Source organism: Pseudophryne corroboree (assembly GCF_028390025.1).
Source record: "Pseudophryne corroboree isolate aPseCor3 chromosome 3 unlocalized genomic scaffold, aPseCor3.hap2 SUPER_3_unloc_32, whole genome shotgun sequence".
In the NCBI taxonomy this organism is placed as follows: domain Eukaryota; kingdom Metazoa; phylum Chordata; class Amphibia; order Anura; family Myobatrachidae; genus Pseudophryne; species Pseudophryne corroboree.
Genome location: NW_026967522.1, coordinates 157,569 through 173,454, shown reverse-complemented (window position 1 = coordinate 173,454; position 15,886 = coordinate 157,569). Strand labels below are relative to the sequence as shown.

General features: G+C 41.4%; 1 protein-coding gene across 1 annotated transcript in view; it reads left to right on the top strand.

Annotated features, from left to right (window-relative positions):
• Positions 1-15,886, top strand: part of LOC134984051 (uncharacterized) — a 236,176-nt gene that overhangs the window by 71,873 nt on the left and 148,417 nt on the right. Inside the window, exon 13 of the mRNA XM_063949693.1 lies at positions 5,617-6,004. Within this exon, the coding sequence (XP_063805763.1) occupies positions 5,617-6,004 (388 nt within the window). The remainder of the gene's footprint in view (positions 1-5,616; positions 6,005-15,886) is intronic.

Sequence of the window (15,886 nt, the reverse complement as noted above, 5' to 3'; positions counted from 1 at the left end):
TCACTTGGAAAATGGTCATGCTGTTGGCCTGGGCATCAGGCAGAAGGGTGTCTGAGTTAGCGGCTTTGTCTTACAAGAGCCCTTATTTGAACTTTCATTAAGATAGGGCTGAACTGCGGACGCGTCAGCAATTTCATCCTAAGGTTATATCTTCCTTCTATGTGAACCAATCTATTGTGGTGCCAGTGGCTTCTGACACCTCAGCTGTTTCTAAGTCCTTGGATGCCGTCAAAGCTCTGAGGACTTATGTCACGAGAACAGCTCGTGTAAGGAAAACAGAAGCATTGTTTATCCTCTATGATCCCCACAAGATTGGGTGTCCTGCTTCTAAGCAGACTATTGCGCGCTGGATTAGAAGTACAATTCAGCATGCTCAGTCCACGGCAGGTTTGTGGTTACAGAGTGCCCAGGGGGTCTCGGCTTTACAGATTTGCTGAGCAGCTACTTGATCAGGGGCAAACACGTTTGCTAAGTTTTACAAGTTTGACACCTTGGCTGCTGACGACCTTCAATTTGTCAGTCAGTTCTGCAATAACTAACGCACCTTCCAGCCCATACTGGGAGCTTTGGAACATCCCCATGGTACTAAAATGGACCCCAGCATCCTCTAGGACGTAAGAGAAAATAGGATTTTAATATACCTACCAGTAAATCCTTTTCTCGTAGTCTGTAGAGGATGCTGGGCGTCCGCCCAGTGCTCCTTTTTCTTGCATTATGTTAACATGTGTTGAGTTGTTCTTCAGCAGTTGCTGTAATGTTATTCATGCTCGCTGGCATGTTTTCTGTTGTATGCCATGTTGTGCAGCATGGCTGAATGGTGTGAGCTGGTGTTAATCTCGCCACTCACTTAAATATATCCTTCTCTCAAAGTTGTCTGTCTCCTCGGGCACAGTTCCTATACTGAGGTCTGGAGGAGGGGCAAAGAGGGAGGTGCCAGTTCACACTGTTAAAAAGTCTTAAAGTGCCGAAGGCTCCTACGGACCCGTCTATACCCCATGGTACTAAAATGGACCCCAGCATCCTCTACGGACTACGAGAAAAGGATTTTCCGGTAGGTATATTAAAATCCTGTTTTAACTTAGCAAGCCTTTCCTTGTACTCGTGTCTCTAGCCCTTTAATCAATTTAGTATCCCGCCTTTGAACCCTTTCTAGTTCTCCTATATCTGTTTTATAATATGGTGCCCAGAACTGAACACAATATGCCAGGTACAGACGTACCAATGATTTGTACAGTGGCAGGATTACATCCTCGTCCATTGTCTCAATGCCCCGTTTTATGCATGTGAGCACTTTACTTGCCTTTTTGCAGCATTTTGACATTGTGTACTGGAGAACATTCCGTTGACCACTACTCGTTGTACTCTGTTATCCAGCCAATTACCTATCCATGTACAAATAGTATATCCTAGACCAAGTACCCTTAATTTGATGATCAGTCTCCTGTGAGGCACTGTATCGAAGGCTTTTGAAAAATCTAAATACACCACATCCACTGCTTTTCCCTGATCAAGATTCTTGCTCCCTTCCTCGTAGAAGCTAATTAAGTTAATCTGACATGATCTGTCCCTTACAAACCCATGCTGACTTTTGCTAATAATCTTATTAACCTGCAGATAATCCTCTATGCTATCCCTCAAGATACCTTCCAATATTTTGCCCACTGTAGAGGTTAAGCTAACTGGTTTATAGTTACCAGGATTATTTTTGGTTCCCTCTTTAAATAAAGGCACTACCTCTGCTATGCGCCAATCCTTAGGTACCTTGCCTGATCTGATTGAACTGTGGAAAATCAAGTATAGGGGTTTTGCTAGCTATGAGCTAAACTCCATAATAACCCTCGGATGAAAATCATCTGGGCCTGGTGATTTATTAATCTTTATTTTGCTTAGTCTCTCCAGGACAACAAGTATCCAGCCAAGAGTCATTACCTTCACTATATTTATGCACTACTTTCTCCGACTGATCCTCCCTGGTGAATACTGAGGAAAAAAATTGTTCAGTATTTCTGCTTTTATTTTATCATCATTTATCAAACCTCCCAATTCATCTTTTAATGGACCTAAGTTCTCCTTCTTTAACCTTTTACTGTTTATGTATTTATATAACTTTTTAGGATTGCTTTTACTCTCTATAGCGATTTGCTTTTCGTTTACAATTTTTTTCTGCGATCATTACTTTTTTGCATTTTTATTGCATTCCTTGTAATGCTGGAATGACTCCTCCCCTCCATTAGATTTAAATGTTTTGAATGCACGCCTCTTTTTAACCATTGCTTCTTTGACCTTCTTATTAAGCCATATTGGTTTGTTTTTAGTACTCCTGCATTTACTGCTCATGGGAATGAATTTGTGAATATTGCTATCAAGCAACCCTTTCAAAGCATGCCACATTTCCGTTGTGTCTTTACCATGAAACAAAACTTCCCAATCAATCTCGTTTATTGCCTGTCTCAGCATATTGAAATTAGTTTTTCTAACATTAAATGTTTTAGTTGTTCCCTTTATAGCTATGTTTCTTGAAACTGATGTCGAATGTGATCATATAGTGGTCACTGTTTCCCAAGGTCTCCCCAAATTTAGTGTTTGATATAATGTCCACATTTTTGGAAATAACTAGGTCTAGAATAGTTTTACCTCTAGTTGGGTCCTCGACTAATTGAGTCAAGTATTGATCCTTTAATGTATTTAAGAACCTGCTGCTTCTAGTTTTTACACATGAAACGTTACTCCAATTTATATCAGGATAGTTAAAATCCCCTAACACTAGGATGTCCCCCATTCCCGCTGCTTTTTCAATTTGGTGTAAGAGTTGTTCCTCATCATGTACACTAATATCTGGTTACTTGTAGCACATGCCAATGACTAGTTTCTTTGCCTCTGTGCCCCCACTTGTGATCTCACCCCGTAGCGACTCAATGTTATCTCCAGCCTCCCTGAAAATACCCTCTATTAAGTTTGGTTTTAGAGATGGTTTAACAAAGAGACATACCCCTCCTCACCTTTTGGTAGCCCTATCCCTCCTGAAAAGAGATTATCCCTCCAAATTCGCAACCCAGTCGTGAGAGTCGTCCCACCATGTTTCCGTAATACCTATAATATCATACTGAGACTTTGATACAAGCCATTCCAATTCCCCCATTTTACCCGATAGGCTTCCTGCGTTCACAAGCATACATCTTAGCTTAGCCTCTCCATTGCCCGTTTGTTTTAGTGGTATCTTATCTATATTTACAAGTGTCTTTCTAGACTTACCCTTACTGACTGTTATTCTCCTCCCTCCCTTTCCACCCCCATCGTGCTTAATACAGCCTTCCTCTCTACTATCTCTATCTGACCTATTAAGACTTTCTAACCCCCCTCCCTGATGTTAGTATCCTCCCTTATGCTATACATATTATTTTCTATATATCGTATTGCTGAGCCATATTTGTTATTAGGTAATAAATTGGGAATATCTTGGGCAATACCTGTGTCAGTATTTCCGGTGTCAATACCCATGCAAATACCCTTGCCATCTGATCTTACACTCCCCCCTTCTCCACCCCCAAATTGTTCACTACCCCCATCCTTACTGCTCTCCCTAATTAACCCGCAGCTTCTAACTAAACCCTCCCCCCAGGCTCCTAGTTTAAAAGCTCCTCCAACCTTCTAACCATCCAGCAACGCTGCCCCCTCCTCATTCATGTGCAATCCATAGCGACAAAGATGGCGCCTGACTGAGAAGTCCGCCCAGTGTTCCAGGAACACAAACACCTCCTTCCTACACCAGTCTCTAAGACACACATTTACCTCTCTAATCTCCCTCTGCCTCCCTGGGCTAGCGCGTGGCACTGGTAATATTTTGGAGATTACCCTAGATGTCCTTGCCTTAAGTTTCTTGCCTAAGTCCCTATAGTCTTTCTTAAGGACATCCCACCTACCACTAACTTTGTCATTGGTGCCAACATGCACCAAGACCGCCGGGTCTTTACCAGACCATTCCAACAATCTATCTACCCTGTCTGCGATGTGCCGTACCCAAGCACCCGGAAGACAACAGACTGTATAACGGTCCTGGTAGTAGATTGCCCTGTTTTCCTGATAATAGAATCCCCTACCACCACAATCTGACTAGGTACCTCACTATCTTTTTTCCCATCTGCATCGGAGGGACCGCTCCTCTGGTTGCTAGAGGAAACGTTCTCATCCGGTTCCATCATTTCCTCATGGCCATCCTCAGAATCTTCGTCCAATCGGGCAAATTTATTGGGGTTTGGCAGATCGGAGATGTCCTGTCTTCCCCTCCCTCTCTTTCTTCCTTCTAACTGTGACCCAGCTGTCTACCTGATCTTCCTCATCTACCAGTGATCCCCCTGCAACTCCTCCACCATTCTAAACTTTGCTCGAGATTGTGAATGCTCCTTAGTCGCATAACAGTCCACTCTAGATCAGTTACCTGGGCTTCCAGGGCGGCCGTACGCTCATATTTCGCACAGATGTACCCACACTCGGACTGTTGTGCCAGGTGCGCATACATCATGCACGACATGCATTAAGTGAGATTACCAATTAGTGATAACTCCCTGTTACCTTCAGAAAATCAAAAAGAAGGGGAAAATCACTACATAAGGAATATATACGGAACAATAACTAAAATAAAGGAATAAGGGACAATAAATAAAAATATAAATAAATGGATAGGATAAGGATAAATTTGGTACAAATACAGGGACTCAACAATAAAATGCAGTAATGGACAAATGAAGACAATCAGTTATACAACACAGTGAGAAAAGCTAATAGGGAAAGTTAATACCTATCTGCTCCCTGCTCCATTGATCTGTGCACAGAAGTTTTTCTCTCTGGCTGCAGGCTCCCTTCCCCACTGGCTGCTGGCTCTCCCCGGCCGCTGGCTTCCCCCTTGCTGCTTCATCCTCGTGTGCGCCCTTGTGTGTGCGCGCCCAATGTCACTTCCGGTTCCAGTCGCTCGATGCTCTATCAGTAATATGTATATGTTTCTCCTACTTACTTGAAATGTATTTGTAGTTGATTACGTGCTCATATTGCCTATTATACTAATGTATAACCGGTGACTGCTGAATTTACTATAATTCTGTCAGTTTTTCTGTCTATTCCGATCTTCAATGATTGTACAAAGCAGGGTAGGGTCGGATTTTATGTCACTCTAACAAAATTTAAAGTGATTACAGTCACAATTTGTGTAGTACACTGTGCAAGTGTGTGATTATTTATCATGTCTAAGAGTGGCAAGGGTGAGGAAAATATACTCACAGCAGCACCAATACTCATATCATGTTTGTCAAAGCTGGGTTAACCTCTCAGGATCTGGTTCAGAAAAATAGTTTTAGCTTTCACCAAAGTCTCTTTAAAAATCCAAGGAGAACACAGGTGCAAGTTGAACCACCATGGGCTACCTTTGTACAGACATTATCCAGTATAGCTGAGTGGATAATTCCAACTTCTGTACCAGGGATAGGTTACACTATTAACCCTTACATGCAGCATTCCACCTGGGGTTTATCACATCCAGCAGGGGAAGCAGCAGCCTCTCAACAAAAACAGGCTGAAAGGACAGTGGTAAGTAAAGCACATAGACATTAAATAATATCTTCACAGTCTACACATGCTTCAGATGAGGATTCGTTGGAGAATGAAGACTCATTACACTCCGTTTCTGCATACAAAGCTGAGGAGGAAGGTCTCAGTTTAGGGGACATATCTGAGTTAATTAAGGCAATGAAAGCCATTCTATCCTTAGAAGAATCAGCAGAGCCTGTGTTAAAATCCAAGTCACCTGTGTTTAAATGTCATAATACAGTCAGGACTGAGATTCCTGGGTCAGAACAGCAGAAGGAAATTATGGAAGAGGTTTGGGCTACTCCCAGTAAGAAATTTAGAATTCCAATTATCCTCTTCCCCTACAACCACTTTCTGCAACATCACAATGGGATCCCAAAGGGCCTTCAAGCCTTTGATATGAGACACTTTGAGACGAATATTCGAGGTTTGAGAGCCAAATGATATTCCTAATGGGATGTCAACATCCAAGAGGTCTGAATGAAAACAACAGTTACTTACCATTTTTGTGAGATTGAACGTACATCAGGAGAAAACATGATCCTGTTGTATACCATTATGAGATCCAGTGTGTATCCAGGAGTTTCCCTTTTGAGTAAATGATTACCTGTCGGATACGTCCACCTACTCACAAGTTCAAGTGATAATCCCCTGGGATTTGAGAGATCAAATGTAAATGACAGCTACCTATCTATTTTATAATTGGGGAACTATGATTCTGATATATACCATCATATGACTTAATGTTTTTTTGTCTTTCTAGGATTCTCTCTCTTGAGAAATTGATTACTTACTTGTTGTGTCCATATATATACATGGACTCAGTTGAGGGTATTTTGAGATCACATTCATTATTATATATTAATAGACATATGTCTATTTCATATATATTTAGGGGATGATTTGTACTTATAAATCCATTGTAGGGGCTAGATTCCTGTACATGTGTCCCACATTTTATGCATATTATCAATACCTGTATTGCTAACTTCAGATCTGATCCATAAAGGAGGAGTATATAGTACATATTAATTATTAGATGTGGTGTTTTAAGGAAGAGCCCTGGATATACTTTAACATAGAATTTATTCACCTATGCAGGGAATACATGAGTATGTAACCTATTTGAGGCTAGCATTTAAAGTCCACACAGACAATTAGGGACCCCTTTCAGTGCGTGGTCCGGGTAAATGTGGTTTGTTTTTTTGCCAAGTACGTGAATTACAAAAAAGAAGATGAGAGATGCTACACTGGATTTTGGTGAGTATAATTTTATTTTCAGGTACACCATGGATTCTACTTGGAGAAATGGACCGAGCCTCGTGTGAACATAGGTAAGTATGTGTGTGTTGGCATGTATGTAATAAAGTTTTACTTTCACGGTGTGCGTGTACTGTTTTTATTTGGGTATTTTTTTGTAGTAGAACTACAGGTACCAGCGGGCCCGTTTCCCCCCTGCATGCTGGTACCAGCTTGCGGAGGAGGCTTGCTGGGACTTGTAGTTCTGCTACAAAAATAATATTCTTTCTTTGTGTCAGTTGGCCATCAGCCTCCCATCCACAGCCCATGGATGGGGGGGGACAGCCTCGGGCTTCACCCCTGGCCTTTGGGTGGCTGGAGGGGGGACCCCCTGATTTAAGGGGTCCCCACTCCTCCAGGGTACCCCGGCCAGGGGTGACTAGTTGGGGATTTTATGCCACGGCCGCAGGGACCTATATAAAAGTGTCCCCCGGCTGTGGAATTATCTCTCCAGCTAGTGAAGCCCGGTGTTGGTGTTAAAAATACGGGGGACCCCTCCTTTCTTTGTCCCCCATATTTTTTGCACCAGGACCGGACGCAGAGCCAGGTTCTGGTTCTAAAAATACGGGGGATCCCCTGTCAATTTCCCCCCTGTATTTTTACAACCAGGACCATCTGAAAGAGCCGAAGCTGGTTATTCTTAGGTGGGGGGACCCCACACATTTTTTTCTTGATTTTAACCCATTCCCACCCCTTCCCACTGAAAACCATGCACTCTCTATTTTAGTCAGTTAAAAAATATATAAATAATACTTGTGGCTCCTAATAGACAAACCATGTACATAATCCCTTCTAACATAAATAGATATACTATTAGCAATAAAAAAACACCAGCAAAGTGAGGCGGAATGAAATTGACAAAATTACTGTTGAAAAGCACTGTTGTCGAATCGACATTCTTCAATTGAATATACTTTTGTCGATAAGCCGCATTTTTACCACTGCAGACATGTCGAATTTGACAACTGTCGAATTTCAAAAAGTCGAATCTGAAACGTCCGTTTTTTTGTCAAAGTACTGTATTGCAATGTCGAATTTAAAATACCCCGTTTTTCGACATTTGCGGCAATTTGACCACAATTACATATACCCCATCATTACAGTACTGCCAGCAGGAGAACTGCATAGCAACACTGTAACAAATGTGTTACACCGCAGCCTGATCTCCCTCTGTGAAGGGAAGGATTTAAGCCGTATCAGCTACAATCAATGTCACAGTATGTAGCAATTGGATAAGCAACAATGTATAAATAAATCTGCTAGAGTGAGGTTCTTTTCAATCCACCTTTCAATAACAGGCTTTTACATGATATGTGCTTCTACTACTTCATTTATGTTTAAACTATCTCACGATTTGAGTCATCCACAAATGAAATGATATATTAAGAATGACTTATGAGCTGTTTATTTAAACAGTTCAGACAATCAATTAGGTTGAGAACCCCATAATGAGAAATGGTAATATACCCCAATATTAGGAGACTATAGATAACTCCTTGGCTGGATTAATCACTCAATACTGTAAAACACCATACATGAATGTGACTGTCACCCCTTGGTATATATAAAAAAATGACCACAGGTATACCACAAGAGACTAATGATATATTATAATCCAATCCTAAGGGAAGAGATAGAACAGTAAATGTAATATTGTGACACATCCCACAATATTCTATTGAACATAGAACTGCATAGGTGGTACTACTTGTGTCAATTCATATATTAAGTGTGGGATTGTGGGATCATTACTCAACTATAGCTTATATAACAATGATTACAGACATACTGTAAGGGATTTAGGACATATTGTGGGATCCGAATAACTTGCTCAATATTGTGATCTATCCCACAGTAATGTGTTGGACCTAGAATTGTATAGGTGGTATTACCTGAGATAGTTGATATACTACGATTGGGGATGATTAACATTAAAAGTTATATTTTATACAAATTAATAATTTTCTCTCTATCTTAGTGCGCCAACAAAGAGACAATCTTCTCTTTCTTACCTTTCCCTACACCATGAGCCATAATGGCTTAAGGAAAAGAACATAAACATATAGTATGTTCCCCACACTGACCATGGCATATGAATATATAATGACACTAGGAATATGTACAAAATGATGTTTTGATAAGATACTGATGAATATGTACTTGAGCAGAAGAAGAAATATTTCACTTATCAATGGAGACACGCTTACCAAAGTATCTATTCATATCTCGTGGTTATAGAGCTAAAATACTATGATTTACAATTAATTTACTATAAAAAATACCCTTATTGATATGCTTTTTGGCTTGCTATATAGACTTGTGATAGACCTAGGAAGTTTTACTTTTATGGACTAGCTAAAAATATAAAGGCTACAAGCACCTCTATAGGACTCATTAATGAAGAAATGAGAGACATTAGAGAAGGTATGATTCAATATCCAGTAGCCATCCATTAGTTACTGCTCAGAGAAGGTAGCGGAGGGGAACAATTTAAATGAATGTGTTTTAATATCTCAGATAATTACAATCCCATTGAACAGAAGGTTAAATTACTACAAGATTTACAGGAACACATGAACCAATCGGCTGATTGGGATCTTTTTGGATGGATGGGAGCTAGTATTCCTAAGTGGCTATCTCAAGTGTTACATTATGTCATGATGATAATTCTTATAATTCTCATACTCTATGTAAGCATCAAATGTCTGCCGGCCCTTGGTCGACAGTGTGGCAAAATACTAACACCCCAAAGAAAGCCAAAAACTAATCTTATGGTGATGACCCCGGTTACCTACACTGCGGTAGCCCACACATGATCACACTGACAGAAATATACACTTAATAGGTGCGTACATGCTTTTGCTTCATACACACACATAGCAAGAAGAACCTCAACCTATAGCCAGGGTAAAGAAACAACATGTTCTGTCGCTACCTCTTCCATTTCTCTTATCTACACAAGTTTTCGGAGGGTTGAGGCTTTTTGCATCGATACTCAGTGGACTAGTGCCAGCGATTGTATCCAGAGAACGGGTTTTCCTTATTCTATCTCACATCTCACACTACTCCACTCATCACCAGACAAATAATTTACACATGGTGAGTATTTGATTTATTATATGATTGTTGTTTAGAGATTAAACAAAACAGTGGAATGTTGAAGTAACATCAAATATCCTGTATTGTCTCATTAATTGTGCTATGATTCTTGATATTCTAATGTTCCCTTAAACAGTGTCTTCTTTTAGTATAGAGTTACTATGCACAGAGTAATATTCTCCCACAACCCTTGAGCATCATTTGATTAGGTGTTTATGTGGCTAGTAGCAAGGCCTGTGTGTAGATAACGAGAGCTCAATGATATTGTATGAGACTTTGTGACAGAACAAGAAGGACATATCATGGAATATCTGATGGACCTTCACTTTGGACAACAACACGTTATTATGAACAAGAATGACCTTTATGACAACAAAGCCTATTAGAGAACCTAATTGTTATATATAGGAGATTCAAGATTCATGGACAAGTCTGCCATCTTATGGATAAAACCACTCTCTTTAATTAGCTAATCTGACCATATTTGGCATTTCCCCTTATTGTTCATAACCAATGTATCTCCATGATTTAATCTATATGTACGCCTTGTTTGTAAATAAGCTCTGAATAATTGTATAATGTTATGGTATAAATAATGTAAAATCAGTGTTCTAAAGACACAGATTCATTGATGAATTCTGTCTTGGTCCAGGCTCCTCTGCACAGAATATTGGGAGCGGTTCCCTCTTTGATAATAAATTCTATATGCTGAATATCATCACAATGGAGGACTCTCTATTATTATTATTTATTATAATTAGGCTTTTACACCAGACTTCTTGTATTGGGACTGTTTGCCATCTCCTTTTCCTTTTGTTTTTGCTTGAGATGGAAAGGGCTGAAAATCCAGAACTTTAGGCTTGAATTGTATTTGGAAGGAAACTTCACTTTTTTGGAGTCTGCTTCTGACTCCAAGATACTGATTCATTCTTTACCAAAAAGAATATCTCCAGTAAAAGGTAAAGACTCCAAAACCTTTTTTGGATTCTGAATCAGGTTTCCATGTATGTAGCCAAACCACTCTGCGAGCGGCTACTGCTGAAGCTGATGCCTGAGAGGCAATTGTGACCATATTCAAGGCTGCTTCTTCCAAAAACATAGCCGCCTGTTTAATATGTGCTACATGAGAGTTTTGCTCTCTAGATGCAATTGAAAGATCCCCTTCCAATGCATCAGCCCAGGCAGCCACTGCTTTTGACAGCCAGGCTGAAGCCATAACTGGTCTTATGATTGCCCCAGACAGGGAAAAAATGTTTTTTTAGAAAAACATCAACTCTCCTATCCATGACATTTAATGATGTTGAAGGCAGAGGTAATATAGATATTCCCACTAATAGAATGACATGCGTATCTACTTTAGGAGACACCTCCCTCTTTAAACAGTCCTCAGCTTGAAGAGGATAATGGGAATTCCATTTTGCTGGAATTCTACATTTCTTACTGGGAGTAGCCCAAGCCACTTCTATAATTTCCTTCAGCTGTTCTGACCCAGAAAACACAGTCCTGTTTTGAGACATTTAAACACAGATGTCTTGGATTTTAACACAGGCACTGCTGATTCTTCTAAGGATAGAATGGCTTTCATCACAAATTAACTCAGATATGTCCACTTAGCTGAGACCTCCTTCCTCATCTTTATATGCAGAACCGGAGTGTAATGAGTCTTCATTCTCCAACGAATCCTCATCTGAAACATGTGTAGACTGTGAAGATGTTGTTTCATGTCTATGTCTTTTACTTACCACTGGCCTTTCAGCCTGTTTTTGTTGAGAAGCTGCTGCTTCCCCCTGCTGGATGTGATAAACCCCAGGTGGAATGCTGCATGTAAGTGTAACCTATCCCTGGTACAGGAGTTGGAATTATCCACTCAGCTATACTGGATAATGCCTGTACAAAGGTAGCCCATGGTGATTCAACCTGCACCTGTGTCCTCCTTGGATTTTTCAAGATACTTAGGTGAAAGCTAAAAAATTTACACACAAACTATTCTGAACTAGATCCTGAGAGTTCAACCCAGTTTTGCATGACAGACATGATATGTGTTGGTGCTGCTGTGAGTGTATTTTCCTCACCCTTGCTGCTCTTAGACATGATAAATAATCACACACTTGCACAGTGTACTACACAAATTGTGCTGTAATCACTTTAAATGTTGTCAAAGTGACATAAAATCCGACCCTACCCTGCTTTGTACAAGCATTAAAGATCGGAATAGACAGAAAAAACTGACAGAATTATAGTAAATGCAGCAGTCACAGGTTATATATTAGTATAATAATCAATATGAGCACATAATCAACTACAAATACATTTCAAGTATGTAGGAGAAACCTATTACTGAGATAGAGCATCGAGCGTCTGGAACCGGAAGTGACGTTGGGTGCGTGCACATGAGGATGGAGCGGCAAGGTGCTAGAGCCGCGAGCCGGGGGAGCCAGAAGCCGGCAGCAAGGTGGAAGCCAGCAGCCAGGAAGAGCCAGCAGCCAGGAGGAAGCAGTGGCCGGAGGGAGCCAGCAGCTGGTGGGGAAGGGAGCCTGCAGCCGGGGAGAACAACTTCTGTGCAGAGATCAGTGGAGCAGGGAGCAGATAAGTATTAACTTTCCCTATTGGCTTTTCCCGCTGTGTTGTATAACTGATTGTCTTCCTTTGTCCATTACTGCATTTTATTGTTGAGTCCCTGTATTTGTACTAAATGTATCCTTATCCTATCCATTTATTTATTTACATATATTTTTATTTTATTATTGTCCGTTATTCCTTTATTATATTTATTTATTTATTGTTCCTTATATATTCCTTATATATTGATTGTCCCCCTCTTTTTGATTTTCTGAAGGTAACAGGGAGTTAGCACTAATAAAAAAATTGGGGGTGGCCGAGATTGGGAATCTCACTCAATGCATGTCGTGCATGATGTATGAGCACCTGACGCAACAGTCCAAGTGCGGGTACATCTGTGCGAGATGTGAGCGTACGGCCGCCCTGGAAGCCCAGGTAACTGATCTAGAGCGGACCGTTACGCGACTAAGGAGCATTCACAATCTCAAGCAAAGTTTAGATAGAACGGTGGAGGAGTTGCAGGGGGATCACTGGTAGATGAGGAAGATCAGGTAGACAGCTGGGTCACGGTTAGAAGGAAGAAGAGGGGGAGGGGAAGACAGGACACCTCAGATATGCCAAACCCCAATAAATTCGCCCGATTGGACGAAGATCCTGAGGATTACAGCGTGGAAATAATGGAACCAAAGGAGACCATTTCCTCTGGCAACCAGAGGAGCAGTCCCTCCGGTGCAGATGGGAAAAAAGATAGTAAGGTAACTAGTCAGATTGTGGTGGTAGGGGATTCTATTATCAGGAAGACAGGGCAATCTGCTACCGGGACCATGATAGCCGTAGTCTGTTGTCTTCCAGGTGCTCAGGTACGGCACATAGCGGACAGGGTAGATAGATTGTTGGGAGGGGCTGATAAAGACCCGGTGGTCTTGGTGCATGTTGGCTCCAATGACAAAGTTAGTGGTAGGTGGGATGTCCATAAGAAAGACTATAGGGACTTAGGCAAGAAACTTAAGGCAAGGACATCTAGGGTAATATTCTCTGAAATATTACAAGTGCCACACGCTAGTCCAGGGAGATTAGGGAGGTAAATGTGTTGCTAAGAGACTGGTGTAGGAAGGAAAGGTTTGTGTTCCTGGAACACTGGGTGGGCTTCTCAGTCAGGCGCCATCTTTTTTGTTGCAATGGATTGCACCTGAATGAAGAGGGGGCTGCGGTGCTGGGGAGTAGGATAGTTAGAAGGTTGGAGGAGTTTTTAAACTAGGAGCCTGGGGGGAGGGTTTAGCTAGAAGCTGCAAGTTAATTAGGGAGAGCAGTAAGGATGGGGGTAGTGAACAATTTGGGGATGGAGAAGGGGGGAACGTAAAAGCAGATGGCATGGGTATTTGCATGGGTATTGACACCGGAAATACTGACACAGGTATTGCCCAAGATATTCCCAATGTATTACCTAATGACGGATATGGCTCAGCAATACGATATATAGAAAATAATGTGCTTAGCATAAGGGAGGATACTAACATCAGGGAGGGGGGTATAGAAAGTCTTATAGGTCAGATAGAGATAGTAGTGAGGAAAGCTGTATTAAGCATGATGGGGTGGAAAGGGAGGGAGGAGAATAACAGTCAGTAAGAGTAAGTCTAGAAAGACACTTGTAAATATAGATAAGATACCACTAAAACAAACGGGCAATGGAGAGGCTAAGCTAAGATGTATGCTTGTGAATGCAAGAAGCCTATCGGGTAAAATGGAGGAATTACTTGGTCTAGGATAGACTATTTGTACATGGATAGGTAATTGGCTGGATAACAGAGTACAACGAGTAGTGGTCAATGGGATGTTCTCCAGCTGGGCACCAGTAGTTAGTGGAATACCACAATGGTCCGTACTTGGCGCACAACTGTTCAATATATTTATCAACAATCTAGGAATAGTCCTGGAAAGCACAGTGTCAATCTTTGTGGATGATACTAAGCTGTGTAAGGTAATTCAGATAGTGATGTGGAGTCTCTACAAAATGACTTATTTAAACTAGAAGCCTGGGCGTCTAAATGGGGAATGAGGTTCAATATAGAAAAATGCAAAATGATGCATTTTGGGACAAAAAAAACACACAAGCAGCGTACACTCTAAATGGGGAAATTATAGGGGTAACTGTGGTGGAAAAAGATTTGGGGGTGCTCATGGATAATAGGCTTACAGTACACAATGTCAAAATGCTGCAAAAAAAGGCAAGTAAAGTACTCACATGCATAAAACGGGGCATTGAGACAAGGACGAGGATGTAATCCTGTCACTGTACAAATCATTGGTACGTCCGCACCTGGAATATTGTGTTCAGTTCTGGGCACCATATTATAAAACAGATATAGGAGAACTAGAAAGGGTTCAAAGGCGGGCTACTAAATTGATTAAAGGGCTAGAGACACGAGTACAAGGAAAGGCTTGCTAAGTTAAAACAGGATTTTAATATACCTACCGGAAAATCCTTTTCTCGTAGTCCGTAGAGGATGCTGGGGTCCATTTTAGTACCATGGGGTATAGACAGGTCCGTAGGATCCTTCGGCACTTTAAGACTTTTTAACAGTGTGAACTGGCACCTCCCTCTTTGCCCCTCCTCCAGACCTCAGTATAGGAACTGTGCCCAAGGAGACGGACAACTTCGAGAGAAGGATATATTTAAGTGAGTGGCGAGATTAACACCAGCTCACATCGTTCAGCCATGCCGCACAACATGGCATACAACAGAAAACATGCCAGCGAGCATGAATAACATACACACACATGTTAACATAATGCAAGAAAAAGGAGCACTGGGCGGGCGCCCAGCATCCTCTACGGACTACGAGAAAAGGATTTACTGGTAGGTATATTAAAATCCTATTTTCTCTTACGTCCTAGAGGATGCTGGGGTCCACTTTAGTACCATGGGGATGTTACAAAGCTCCCAGATGGGTGGGAAGGTGCGTTAGTTATTGCAGAACTGACTGACAAATTGAAGGTCGTCAGCAGCCAAGGTGTCAAACTTGCAAAACTTAGCAAACGTGTTTGCCCCTGATCAAGTAGCTGCTCGGCACATCTGTAAAGCCGAGACCCCCTGGGCACTCGGTAACCACAAACCTGCCGTGGACTGAGCATGCTGAATCCTACATCTGATCCTGCGTGCAATAGTCTGCTTAGAAGCAGGACACCCAATCTTGTGGGGATCATAGAGGATAAACAATGCTTCTGTTTTCCTTACACGAGCTGTTCTCGTGACATAAGTCCTCAGAGCTTTGACGGCATCCAAGGACTTAGAAACAGATGAGGTGTCAGAAGCCACTGGCACCACAATAGATTGGTTCACATAGAAGGAAGA